The 14,366-nt window shown below is 40.3% G+C and overlaps 1 protein-coding gene across 1 annotated transcript; it reads right to left on the bottom strand.

Annotated features, from left to right (window-relative positions):
* Positions 1 to 4,817: 4,817 nt before the first annotated feature.
* Positions 4,818 to 7,181, bottom strand: LOC125191927 (2-oxoglutarate-dependent dioxygenase 19-like). Its single transcript, XM_048089362.1, has 4 exons — positions 6,858 to 7,181; positions 6,427 to 6,668; positions 5,413 to 5,743; positions 4,818 to 5,170 (listed from the first exon to the last, which is right to left on the bottom strand). The coding sequence occupies exons 1-4, from the start codon at positions 7,137 to 7,139 to the stop codon at positions 4,922 to 4,924; spliced, it is 1,104 nt and encodes a 367-aa protein (XP_047945319.1). The 5' UTR covers positions 7,140 to 7,181; the 3' UTR covers positions 4,818 to 4,921.
* Positions 7,182 to 14,366: the final 7,185 nt, after the last annotated feature.

Here is a 14,366-nt window from a genome sequence, read left to right as displayed (position 1 = left end):
GTATCACTTCAAATTGAATGGCAGAAACTACCCCCTTTGGTCTCGGTTGATCAAAGTTAAGATTAGAGGCCGATGAGCCTACTCATACATCAAGAACGAGCCCCCAGAGCTTGGAAGCAAAGGGTTCGATGTGTGGGAGGAGAACGACTTGGTGGTGTTCTCGTGGATCGTCGATAATATTGAAAACGACATCATCGCCGATTTCGCACACCACCAAACATCCAAAGCGCTGTGGGACAGCTTAATGGTGACTTTCGAGAGCAAAGCAGATCGATACCTCATCTACGATCTGGAAGAACAAGCAATAAAAATTAGACAAGGGAACCTTGACCTAGAAACGTATTACTGAAAGATTCACGGGTTGTGGATCAACATCGATTGGTGCCACAAGCAACCGATTGACTGCTGCGACAAAGGAATCAACCAATTCCGCGCACACTCAAGCGACAAGCGGTTGATCAAGTTCTTGACAGGATTGAATTAGGAGAATGATTCAGTTCGAAGGGAGATATTGAAGGAGGAACCCCCCTCCCCCCCATCAGTGGAGGCTGCCTACGGTATGGTGAAGAAAAAGGTGGCTCGACGTCACATCATGCCACCGACGTCTCCATCACCTACCGGAGAAGCCATCGGAGGAACCGATTCATCATTTGGGGGGAAGATCGGACATGGTTTCGCTGCCCAAAGCCAACGACCGTCAAATCGAGGAGGTCCACCACCACCACGCTCCGCCGCTACCAGCCGGCCATCCGGAAATCGCCCAAATACGTCGAAACTATGGTGCTCTCATTGTGGGAAGCAAAAGCACACATGGGAGACTTGCTTTAAGCGATTGGGCTACCCAGAATGGTGGGAGGAACGACAAAAGACGAGATCGACTCAAGCCCAGGCAAGGCTAGCCGTCGGAGTGAGCGGCGAAGGAGTTTCACGGAGAAACGATGGGGAGACTACTGGACAGGGGACCGGAGTCCGATCGGAGGGTCAGCCGACCGGCGTGACCGGCGGCAACGTGCGAGGAACGGGCATTTTTGCAGAGAGAACAGAATCGAGAGACAGCGTCGCCCAAGGAGGTATAGGGTTTGGGTTAAAACCAAACCCTAATTATAAGATTTGTTATTATGCAATTGACCCCATCTAGAATTCGAAATATTATAAGAAGCCCCATTCCATGTTATTTAGGACCCCAGGCTTTGATAAATCTGCAATTGAACCCCAAACGTCCCAGAAATTACAAATTTACCCGAATTTTGTGTCTAAAAATCAGTTTGCACCCTTAATTTCCGCTGCATACCATGTTCAAGATTTATCTAATAGAGATTCAAAGGGTTGGATTTTTTACTGTGGGGCAACTGATACCATGACACCTGATAGAAATGATTTTCTTGATTTTAGTGAGATTCCAAAGTCATATATTAAAACTGCGGGCGGGGATTTGATTAATGTTATGGGATCTGGAACGATTGAGATTTCCCCTACCCTCCGTCTTAAAAATTGTCTATATGTTCCTAGTTTATCTCAGAGGCTGATGTCTATTAGTCATGTGACTAAGGAATTAAACTGTACACTACTGATGCATCCCGACTTTTGTATCTTACAGGATATTAAAACGAGGAGGATTCTTAGGCGTGGCACTGAGAAGCAGGGACTCTACTATGTGGACGAGATAGCTCAACATGGTAGTGTAATGCTGGCTCACGAATCCACGAAGCAGGAAACTTGGCTTTGGCACCGAAGACTAGGACACCCCTCTCCTGGTTACTTTAAATTACTTTATCCAAACCTTTCAATTCCTTCTGATTTTTCTTGTGAAACTTATGTTTTGGCCAAGAGCCACAGACAATCATTTAAACCTACAAATACTCGTATGAAATCCATGTTTTCTTTAGTGCATTCTGATGTATGGGGCCCTGCACCAGTTATTGGGGGAAATGATTTTCGATATTTTGTGATTTTTGTGGATGATTGCACTAGAATGACTTGGATTTATTTTTTTGAAACATAAATCTGAAGTCTTTGATAAATTTGCTACCTTTCTTAAACTGATACAAACACAATTTCATACCACTATCAAAACCCTTAGGTCAGATAATGGGAGGGAATTTGTTAACAGCCCTATGAACCAATTTTGCAAAGACAACGGTGTGATCCATCAAACCTCCTGTGCCTATACACCCGAACAAAATGGAGTAGCTGAACGAAAGAATAGGACCATTCTAGAAATGACTCGGGCCCTTATAATTGAATCCAAAGTTCCCAAATTTTTCTGGCCAGAAGCCATTGCCACATCAATCTACCTCCTCAACCGCCTACCAACCAAAGTCCTCCACATGAAAACTCCCCTCGATATACTATCCAAACAAGCCAAAATTCCAGACCATATGAACCTTTTACCCAAGGTATTTGGGTGTACCGTATATATTCATATCCCAAAACATGAGAGAAACAAACTATCACCCTGTGCGACCAAATGTGTATTTGTAGGGTATGGGGTGAACCAGAAAGGATATAGATGCTTTGACCCCGAAACCAAGAAAATCACCACCACCATGAACTGTAATTTTTTAGAAACCGAATTCTTTTACCACACCCATCTTAATAGTCAGGGGGAGAGTGTTCCAGATAGTTCTATGGACTACCTAAGTTGGGTGGTGCCATTGCCAACTTCCCAAATTGAGGAACCACCAGGACCAGTTGTCACTACCGCCGAGCAGGTCTCTTCACAAGAGTCATCTCATCCGCCCATGTGATCCCCCTCCGACGATATCCGAGGTAATCCCTGAACCAACACTTGAAATTCCAGTTATTTCTGACCCTGTTGATATAGAGCTCCACGAGGAGAATAACACTGTTGACGAAGATACCGGGAGGTTTATACTTCCTTATCGAATTACAAGGGGAATTCCACCGAAAAGATACTCCCCCGAGAAGATTGGGAGGAAAAACCAGTATGGAGTAGAGAATTTTGTGCAAGGAAATCTCACCAAGATGGCACGAGCTTTTGAGGCTGCACTATACGAAGAAGAAGAGATCTCACAATCAGCCGAAGAAGCTATGAAACATAAGAAATGGAGGGAAGCCATGCTAACTGAGATGAAGGCACTTATGAAGAACAATACATGGGTGAAAGGGAAGTTGCCTAATGGAGTAAAAACAGTTGGGTGCAGATGGGTGCTCACGATAAAGAGAAGGCCAGACGGTACAATTGAGAGGTATAAAGCGCGACTTGTGGCAAAGGGGTACACTCAAACCTATAGGGTAGACTATGCTGAAACCTTTTCCCCAGTTGCCAAGATTAACACTGTAAGAGTGTTGTTCTCGATCGCAGCAAACAAAGATTGGCCACTTCATCAGTTTGATGTAACTAATGCTTTCCTACAAGGGGAATTACCAAAACCTGTGTATATGGAACCACCACCTGGGTTCACCGAAGAGTTTCATAGAGGAGAAGTTTGTCAACTCAAGAAGATGTTATACGGGTTAAAACAATCTTTGAGGGCGTGGTTTGGGAGGTTTACAGAGGTTATGAAGAAGTATGGATATGAACAGAGTAATTCAGATCACACTCTATTCCTCAAGAAGAAGGAAGGCAAGATCACGTGCCTAATTATTTATGTAGATGACATGATCATTACAGGAGATGATGAGGAAGAAATGACACAACAAAGAAAGAACTTATTCCAGGAAATTGAGATGAAGGATCTAGGCCTCCTCGAGTATTTCTTATGAATTGAAGTACTGAGATCAAAGAGGGGGATCTTCATGAACCAGAGGAAGTATATACTCGATCTATTGGCAGAAATTGGGATGCTAGATTGCAAACCCGCAGATACCCCTATGGTGCAAAATCACGAACTACAAATTAAGGAAGATGGAGAACCGACCGACAGGGGGAAATACCAAAGGCTTGTTGGAAAGCTGATCTACCTCTCTCATACAAGACCATACATTGCATACGCAGTAGGAGTGGTGAGTCAGTTCATGCATGCGCCACAAGGAGAGCACTGGGAGGCAGTGCTAAGAATTGTGCGATACTTGAAGGGAACAACCGAGCATGGGCTCATGTTTGAGAAACACGGACACATGGAGATACATGGTTTTACTGATGCTGACTGGGCAGGAAATCCGAATGATAGGAAATTAACCGTAGGATACTTTGCCTTTGTTGGAGGGAATCTTGTAACGTGGAGGAGCAAGAAACAGAAAGTAGGAGCACTTTCAAGTGCGGAGGCAGAGTTCAGAGGAATTAAAAGCGGATTAACAGAGATATTATGGCTATGGAGGTTGATGACGGAGTTGAATCTCCGCTCTACGCTACCTTGTCGATTATTCTGTGACAACAAGGCAGCCATTAGTATTTCTGAAAACCCGGTGCAACATGACAGAACCAAACATGTGGAAGTAGACCGACATTTCATAAAGGAGAATTTGGAGGCTAAGGTGGTGGAGATACCCTATGTCAAGTCCGAAGATCAACTGATAGACATCTTAACAAAGGCGGTGAATTCGAAGTCGTTTCGAGAAGTACTTGGCAAGCTAAGTATCAGCAATCTCGTTACATAGCTTGAGGGGGAGTGTTAGAAGATATTGCACAAAATCAGGAATTGATATGGGAGAATATTTCACATTTATTTAGTGTAATCTAGGTTTATCATGTATAGAATATCCTAGGCTATATAATCATGTGAACTCTACATTGTTGATATATTGAATAAGAATGAACCATTCTACCGACCCTTTTATTTCTAACAATAACAATGGTAAAGAAAAATTAAAAAAAAAAAGCTACACATAAATATATAATGCACCAATCCTCTCAATAGAAAAATAAAACACACAATTTTATTACGCACTTCATCCATCTTGACCTCGTCTAATTCATTAGGTACGTAAATGTTTAGAGCAATCGTCCATAATTTATTAATTAAGTCGATATCCTTTGCTCATCGAGAATTGATATGCCATTGAAAGTGCGGCTGAGCTGAGACTCCACATATTCTTGATACTTCATTGACCGATACAAAGCGCCGCCGTCCCTTTCCACCAGCGGAGCCGCCGGCCCCACCACCACATCTTTCCCCGGACCGTTCCCCACCGCGATCGACAGCCTCTCCCTGTCCTTGTTCACCACCGCTCTGTGCCGCGAGCTCTTACATCTCCCGTTGCTAAATATCTGCCCCAATTAAACAATGTACGTATATCAATATTAGTACGTACTTATAAATTCAAGAGTAAAGATCAATTTTGGTCCTAAACATATGACTAAAATACGAATTTGGTCCAAAATATTCACTTTTTGAAAAATAGGTTCACAATAGATGATATGCAGTATCTAGATTGAGGGGCAAAAAATAAGTAATTATTTTTTCATGTAGTAACTTTATTAATTTTGACCTTGTCAAGCTAGGTAGTTACCTCAAGGTGGTCACCAACATTGACAATCATAGAATTGGGGGGAGGATTGACTTCAAACCAGTGGGATTGGCGCTCGATTTGCAAGCCAGCTAGTCCGTTGTGGATGAGCAATATCGTAAAGAGGCCCGGATCGTTATGTGGTGGCAGCCCTATTGTTTGATCTGGCTGAGGGCATGGTGGATAGAAATTTCCTCCAAATTTTTGAAAACTTGAATCCAGCTCCAAAGCTTTCTCTACGTAGTGACGGTCAAGCTCCATGGATTCTGCTACTGCTCCCACCAGTTCTCGTGCCATTTTCCGGGTTCTTTCAGTATATTCCACCAGAATTTCCCTGCATGCCAAGAACTAGATGATTAAAAAAAATGGTCTCAGATAAACCAAAATGAGATATCATCCTAAACTCAATTTGTGACACACTATTAATAGACATTTAAGTTGATATACTTTTACTTTATATTTTCAATATAAGATGGCTCCTATAAATATCTCAATATATACCATGATCATATAGACTTAAATAAGTAAATATATGTGAAGCGGATCAAATGAGTATTATGTACTAATAATAGTTATTCATGCTTCTTATATACTCCCTCCGTCCCCTATTAGGAGTCACTCTTTGACCGGGCACGGGTTTTAAGAAATGTAAAGAAAAGTTGGTTGAAAAAGTTAGTGGAATGTGGGACCCATTTTTTTATATTGGTTTTATAATAAAATGTGAGTGAATTGAGTTAGTGGAATGTGTGACCTACTTACTATTTATGGTAAAAATGAAGTGTGACTCTTAATTGAGGACGGACTGAAATGGAAAAGTGTGACTCTTAATGGGGGACGGAGGGAGTATTTTTTATACCCTTCATTATTGCAGTTATTTTATAGATTCAATGCATGCTAAGCTTGTAATTTGTGCATAGGTAAGGTTTTTATTTTATGTGTAACTCTCTAGATACATATATTAACATGTCATGCATCACAACATTATATTACAAGGAAAGATGAAAGTTTGTGAGGTACCTTAAGGGTTGGGGTTTGGTGGGGCAGTGGAAATCGGGGTGCACGTAGAGCTTGAGGAAATCTCTCCACAAAGTGAAGGTTTCATTGGAAGTACTCTTCAAGTTGAAATTTCCACAAGCGATCGGAGATGAAGTGCTTTTCGCCTCGTACTGCTTTTTCTCGTCGTCCGGCAACCTGAAAAATTCTCTCACCGTTGCAAACATTGATTCAATCAACTCCTCCGGTACCCCATGATTCACCAGCTGCACTCACAAACCATATTGGTTAATGCATGTCTTATATTTAAAACTTCATATATTAAGTTCCATCTTATAATCAAGGGTTGGACATTTTTGCTAACAAGGCCAAGGTCGTAGGTTTGAGTCTATTATTGGTTCAAATTCAATATTACAGTTACTAAAGAAAAAATTAAAAGAGTGAGATTTACTTACGACGAAGAAACCCCAATCCGCACATGCTTCAGCAAGTTCAGCGACAGCTTTGGAGCGTTGGTGGGGATCGGAGGAGGTGAGGGCAGAGTAATCAATGACGGGAAGTGACTCACAGCTCGAAGCCCTTGTGTCGTTGGTGTCTCCGAGATTATATTTGTTAGGGAGAGCTTTCAGATTGTCGGAAGCATCTACCAAGGATTGGACCGATTCGTTGAACTCAAAGGGCTGATGGCGACGAGTATCATCAGCTGAGGAGTTTGCAGAAACTGCAGTTGGTGCCATATATGTTTTTGAAGTTTAGGGTTTACTAAATTGATTAATCAGTTACTCTCAGCTTATAGTAGGTAGGTAGTTCATTGATCATGAGTTAATCAACATATATATAGGAAGAGGGTGGCTTATTGCATTCATTGAATGAGAATTTCAACAATGAAAAGCTTGTAATTTTGTTGAAATTGATCATGTTTAACTGTTGTAATTAATTAAAAATTCCATTTGAAAGAGTCATGGTCGATATACGGTAAAGTTTTTGGTTGAACGTTACCACAGCAAATAACATATACTTCATATATGGGTCAAAATCAATGTGCTAGAGTCTATAGGCAATATATAATGTATATATAAGAAGAGTTTTCAAGGAATGTGGCTGGCTGGACAGTTTAATATGCATGCAATTGATGACGTTCTCTAATACTAAATGGTAAAATGGGCTAAAGTGGAAGAAATTTTGATTATATATAATAATCACGACAAGGAATGAAATTATATTCAATAACTTGAATTAGAAATTTTGGAACGGCGACGAATGAGACTTTTTCCTATATATGTTTGTCATCTTATCTGAATGTAGTTAACTTATTGTTCTTTTCATGACTTTAGGTTATCAACAACTCCGTGCACTAAAATTTTCCATTAACCTCCACTTTTTATAGTGTTTTCCCTTTATAGTAATTTAAAATCTTTATCTCTAAGCTAGCACTAAAATCTTTCTTACTCTTAAATTTTTTTTCAAAGTAAACCGAGGTTCGTGGTTGACCAAGATAGCCACGTGAGCTGCACGTGCAGCATCGCGTGCATGAAGGGTGTGCATTTTTTATGCTGTTAATTAGATCTCTTTTATCTTTAAAATTCTCGAAGGTTGTCCATTGGCAACGAAAATGTATGTTGTCCATTGGCAACGAAAATGTATGTTGTCCAAATAATTGATATACCAAAAGTTTGATATTTTCAGTTATTTTTTGGTAAAATAAGGTGATATTTTTTTCTCACCCCAAAACGGAGGGCCGGGAGTATATATATTTGTGTGTGTGCGCCTGCGAAAACTAGATAAATACTCGAAGAATTTTGGATACAATATATACGCATTCTTATTGGGTAAGACTAGTGTGTATTTGATTTTACGTGAGAAAAAAGAAAAAGGACTAATAACAATAAGTCTAATAAATTAATAGTATAATACTTTCTCCATTTGTTATTATGATACTTTGATTTGGATTAAATTTAAGAAAGGTAAAGGAATGTGGTGGAAAAAATTAATTCAGTGTGATTCTTACTTTGTTATAAATATTAAGTTTTAATAAAATATAAGTAAAGAGTTAGTTAAATATAAGGTGCATCTATAAATATATAAGGGGAGTTTTGGAGATATTTACAAAATTGCAATTATAAATATTATAATAAAATAAAATGAAATAAAGACTTCATAATTATAAATTATAAATTATACTCCCTCCGTCCCGGCTAAGATGACACATTGCTTAGCCGGCACGGGATTTTAGGAGTTATTAGTTAAAGTGTTTAATTGGAGAGAGAAGGTGGGTGGAAGTGTTAAAATAGAGAGATAAAGAAAGATGAATATTTTAATAGGAGTGAGAAAAAGTGGTTGAGTGTATTAATTGAAGAGAGAAAGTTACCAAAAAGGAAATGTGTCATCTTAGTTGGGACAGACTAAAAAGGAAAACGTGTCATCTTAAGCGGGACGGAGGGAGTAGTAATTATATGTAACTTCCATGTAGTTGGTTTAGTGGAGTAGTGGAGCACATGGAATCTTCCTATAAATATTTCCTAAGTTCATGTTGGGTAAAAGAGAAGAAGAAAAGCTCTGAAACTAAAGAAGTCGAAGAAGATAGAGAGACTCCAGAGGTGTGGAGGAAGAAGAGACTCAAAGGCGAACGTATTATTCGTTCTATGTGTTAAAGGTGGCTGAAATTCAAGGGCATGGACCGAATAAGTTGGCCTTGATATTTAGCTAATGTAATTGGTAAGATTATAGTAGTACTAATTAATTTGCAAAAATGCGTTTTACATTTTATTATTTTACATGTACTTAATTTCAAGGTTTAATAACGGCCTTGATATAAATGAATCAAATCTCAGTTAATAATATTAGTATTATACTATTATGCATCATTATTGACAACTCCTATTGTTGCATGATTGAGTCTATTCCATTGTATCAAAAGTTATAAATATTAGATAATAATGTTATGTAGTAGTAATATTTAATGCACAATAATAATGATGATAATTAGTTTTTTTACTTCAATCAAATATGTAATATAAATTTAACCCATATTATTTTATAAATTTCAATATTTAAATCATTTATGAATTTTTAATTACAATTTAGGTAGTGAAAAGGTTTTATTTATTTTTGTGATAATTATGAGAAGTAGAAATGAAACTGTTTTTGTAACTAAATTGATGAGAGGTGTAAGTAAAAAGTTTTTTTCAAGATAAATTGATCACCTATTAAAAGTTTTGAAGTTAAATAGTGGTACTCCACTACTAATCTAACGTTTAGTAATAATTTTGGGAAGTAGAAATGAAAAGGTTTTGGAGGTGAAAAGGTTTTTTTGAGTTCGCGTAATAATGGAGATAAGTGAAAAAGTTCTAGAGAAGGTGATGAAATGAAAAGATTTTGCAAAGAGATCTTAATATTTTTTATAATATTAAAATTCGATCTTTTAAAGTTACATTTTGAGATATTTACTTTTTTTAGAAATAAAATATTATATACTTATTACTATACGTGCTTTTTGCAAGTAGTTTTATTAGGTTACATATTAGAGATGTTTTTCTTATATACTTTTTCTGTCCTAAAAATCTGAATTTTTAAAGCGACATTAGTTTTAATACAAAGTTGATAAAATAAGAAAGTTGAAGAGAAAATATTTTACACACATTTAATCAAAATAAAATGATATATAGATATTATATTTTTTATTTCGCACACATTTTCAAATAGAACCACTAGAAAAAAGTTGATGAGTTATAATTTTTTTATTGCTTACATTAAAATCTTGATATAATTTTGCTATCTTTTGTCAAATGTATTATTGTATATATTTATTATTAATACATTTATAATAAAAGATAAATAAAATAATCATTTACGAATGGAACGTTAATACTGGCAGAGGGAGTATTTCATTGAGAATATAACCAAATAATTAAATCTACACATAAAAGCTTCATGATGATTGATGGATTGGAAACAATGTCCATTTCTCACCAATATTTAGGTCATTTCCTCTTCAGCCTTTACTTATTTTGGATAAATATAGAACCTAGATATATTTTAGTCATTGCATATAAAATTACAATATTGTTAATGAATTAATTATCTATTTTAAAATAAAGTAAACGGGTATGAATATTTTACTGACCCTGCATATATATCTCATTTTTCTAATAAAGTAAAAATATAAAAACTGAAGACTGCCGTCTTCAACGAAATTGTTACTGCAACAGCGTATCTACCATAGAAAACATTGGTTGGTATCACTTTGACCGGCCGCCGTTTGAGGATACATTTTTATTTTACAGTAATAAATAGTAAAAATACTACTGTGATATTGTGGAAATACGTTAGAGGGGTGGGGGATGGGGCCATGGGGGACTTTGAATTTCATAAAATCTAGAACAAGCTCTGAACAATTGTAGAAAGAAATTATATACTAGTAGTAAATTCATCAAACATCAGATGTGGTCATAACTAGTAGCTTGATCTAGAAAGGATGTGTGTGTATTCATACATTTCTACATACATATATAGCGACGACAACAAGAGTAGGCGAGGAGCTATTAGTTAAGAATTTGAATTTACTTAACTATTAATTAGTGTTGAATCAATAATTAGCATCTAATTATTTGGATTATATAATTGATGATTTCAGTATCCAGGGCGTATAGTATTACCCATTAATTTTTGAAAGATTACATAAATTATATTTCAACAATGACAATTATAGTATTTGCCTTCAATTAGATCATTAACAACACCGAGGTTGATCTTATTAAGACCATCCACAATGGCGATTAGCGCACCGGCTAACCGATTCGTGTCACTAGCCGGTCGGCTAGCCAAACTATTGTAATCGGTTAGCGGCTTTTCGGCAAAAAAATCGGCCAGCGCTCGCCGATGCGCTGGCCGTCACTGCAGTCTGGCGAACGGCGAGCGATCGTCCAGTGTTATTTTTTATTTTTTTATTTTTAAATTTTTTTGAAACACTATATATACGCGATTTTAGTTTCATTTTCATTTGCACCACTTGTTTTAACGAGTTTTCTCTCTCTCTAACTTTATGTACAAGAGCAACATCGAGCGATGGACAACAACAACGAGTCCGGTCCGGCGACGAGCGGGTCTCAGACTCCCACGGTACTCGTGGGGTTTGGATGGGGGCAGATGGGCGGTGGGCGGCGGCGAGATGGGTGGGGGGTACAACATGTACCCTTGGCAACAGTTAATGGGATTGATGTGGGCGGGCGGGGCGATGCCGGGCGGGGGCGGGCAAAGGCGAGCGGCGGGTAGGCAATGCCGGGGTGGGGAGGTATGACGCAGATGACGCCTGCAGATGATACAACGAGATGATGGGGATGATGCCGGTATGGCAGGGGGGCATGCAGCCCCCGGGATGCAGGGGTCACCCGGGGGGGGGGGACACGGTCTATCGTCCCACACTTGACTTTTTGGCGGCTTCGTCTCACACATCGACCCCAATGGAGACGCAGTTCATTGGGGATGACCGTTTCTCATTACATGAGCTGAGGATCGATATCGGGGAGGCGGACACTGCCGTTCCAGTGGGGGGAGTAGGGGGGTCGGGCCGCGCCGAAGAAGAAGAAGAGCAAGGGGAAGAGCAAGGTGGTCGGCGAGTCGTCGAAGCCGACTTTTGACGACACCGCCACACGGAGGAAGTGGACGGAAGAGGAGTACGTCGCCCTGGCCAAGGCGTGGTTGTCGGTTTGCGACGATCCACTGGTTGCGAACAACCAGCGGATCGTCAACATGTGGGCTAAGATTAGAGCAGCCTACAAGAGGAACTGTCCGCATGGAAAGGACTACACCGGGGAGGAGTGCCGGAAGGGGTGGGAACGCATCGGGGCCGTGGTTGGCCAATTTTCGGGGTTGTACGCCAACGCCCTCCGCATGAGGAGTAGTGGGCGACCGAGGAGGACTGCCGGAGGATAGCGGAGAGTCCGTTCCCCGTGCCGGGGAAATATAAGGAGTTCACCTACTGGAACCGCTATCTGGTGCTGAAGGACTCGAGAGAAGTTCCGGGCGGGGGTCGACGCTGGGTGGCCGAAGAAGCAGAAGCTGAACTATTCCGGCGATTACAGCGGCAGCAACGGCGGTTCCCACGACCTCCCCCCGGATGCTGAGGAGTTTTCGTCCCCTCCATCGTTTGCTCGCCACACTCGCCCGGTTGGCCAAAAGCGGGCGCAATGGGCAGCGAGGGGATCCTCCCCCCTATCGCCCCAGGAGGTCCAGTCGGCACCCCCTCCCCCCCCCACCCGTGTACACCTTATTCTCGCGCCAAAAATTGCGGGAACAGATGTACAAGGTCTTCCAAGATTGGAGGGCCGCAACTGACCCCACGGAGAAGAGGTTTGTTTCTTCACTCGAAGCTCGAAAGCATGCGGGTCGATTTGGATGTCGCGAGGGCACAAATGGGGGGCTCAGATGCGGGCTCAGATGCCACCGATGTGGAGGTCCCGGGTGGTAGGGCAACGGCGGCGAGGACGGCGGCGACGGCAGCGACGGCGATGAGGAGTAGAGAGAGGCGGGGCTCATGTGTGGAAGCCCGGTTTTTTTTTTATTATTATGTACCTTTTTTTATCTATGTACCTTTTTTTATTTAAATGAAATGAATGAATTTTCCCGTATATGTCTCGTAAATTTAATTCCGTAATTTATCGTAAATTTAATTCCGTAAATGTAGTTGTTTTGGAATTATTTTTATTGCGGCTAGCCTGTGGCTTGCCTATTTGCTTAAAATGATAATGTGACAGGTGAAATTTTAGTGTTGATGACGTGGCAGAGAGAGAGAGTGGCTAGCCTAAAGCCAATGTGGATGCTCTAATGACGTCTTTATGTACACAACATCCAAGGAGCTATGGGATGGTATCGCTGGATATTTGACACACGAAATATAGGATCACTCAGGATGAAACATGGATGATAAGTATTAATAGCGTTTCTCACGAAAGGATTATACAAAATACAGACAAGTGCTTCAGCACTACACGACACGATTTCTTTCTCTATCTAACTATGAGCTACGGCTCTTCTAACTCTCTCAATTCTTTTTCTTGATTGATAATACAATCAACAACTACACCCTTATTTATACATATCCAAATATAATAAAATTGTCAATTATTGCTGGCTGCTATACACATCTTCATTACGTGGTTGTTTACACCACTAAGATAAGGAGGTGATGCAGTAGCTTCATCACCAAAGCTTAATTGTGAAGTAATTGAGTTAATAATTTCAACATCCTCCTTAAGCTCAATTCTTCATGGTTTTTATGCCTGAGCATAATTTTAATCTTCTACTTGTATCCTTTCGCCACCAACCTCACCTTGTAACTTTGCAATTCATCATTGACATTTTTCTTTGTTTTGTACAACCATTTCACACCAATTGCTTTTCGGCCTTCTGGCAATGTTGTCAACGACCACGTATCATTCTTCTCAGTCGTGTTGATTTCTTAATTAAGACTTTGAACTTACTTAAACTATTAATTAGTGCCGAATCACTAATTAGCATCTAATTAAATGGTTTATATAATTGATGATTTCAGTATTTTATCATGTATTATAGAACGGGGTAAAATTATACAACGAAAATTGTTTTAAAACACTCAAACAAAAACTAAAAGAAACACCGCCATCGCCAACTACTCGGTGTCATCATCAGAATCCGCCGCTTCTTCACCCGTTGCATCGTCACCGCCAACGCCATCACCGCCACCGCCACCGCCACCGCTCTGAGGTCCCGTCGCCGCCGCCGCCGTGTCCTCCCACCCCAACAACGCCCTCAGCCTCACTATAAGACCGTAGTACATCCTCTTGGTAGGCAGGTCGGTTGACTTCGCATACAAGGCCAGAGTGTCCTGAAGTTGCTTCATCATCTGCACCTCCAGGGTGTTGTTCAACGCCGCTCGGGCCGGTCCGGGGGCGGATGCAGACGGGCCCGCAGCAGAGTGTTGGGAGGCA

This window comes from Salvia hispanica, chromosome 6 (assembly GCF_023119035.1).
Source record: "Salvia hispanica cultivar TCC Black 2014 chromosome 6, UniMelb_Shisp_WGS_1.0, whole genome shotgun sequence".
In the NCBI taxonomy this organism is placed as follows: Eukaryota; Viridiplantae; Streptophyta; class Magnoliopsida; order Lamiales; family Lamiaceae; genus Salvia; species Salvia hispanica.
The sequence above is the reverse complement of the archived record's forward strand: the minus strand, read 5'-3'. Positions and strand labels throughout refer to the sequence as shown.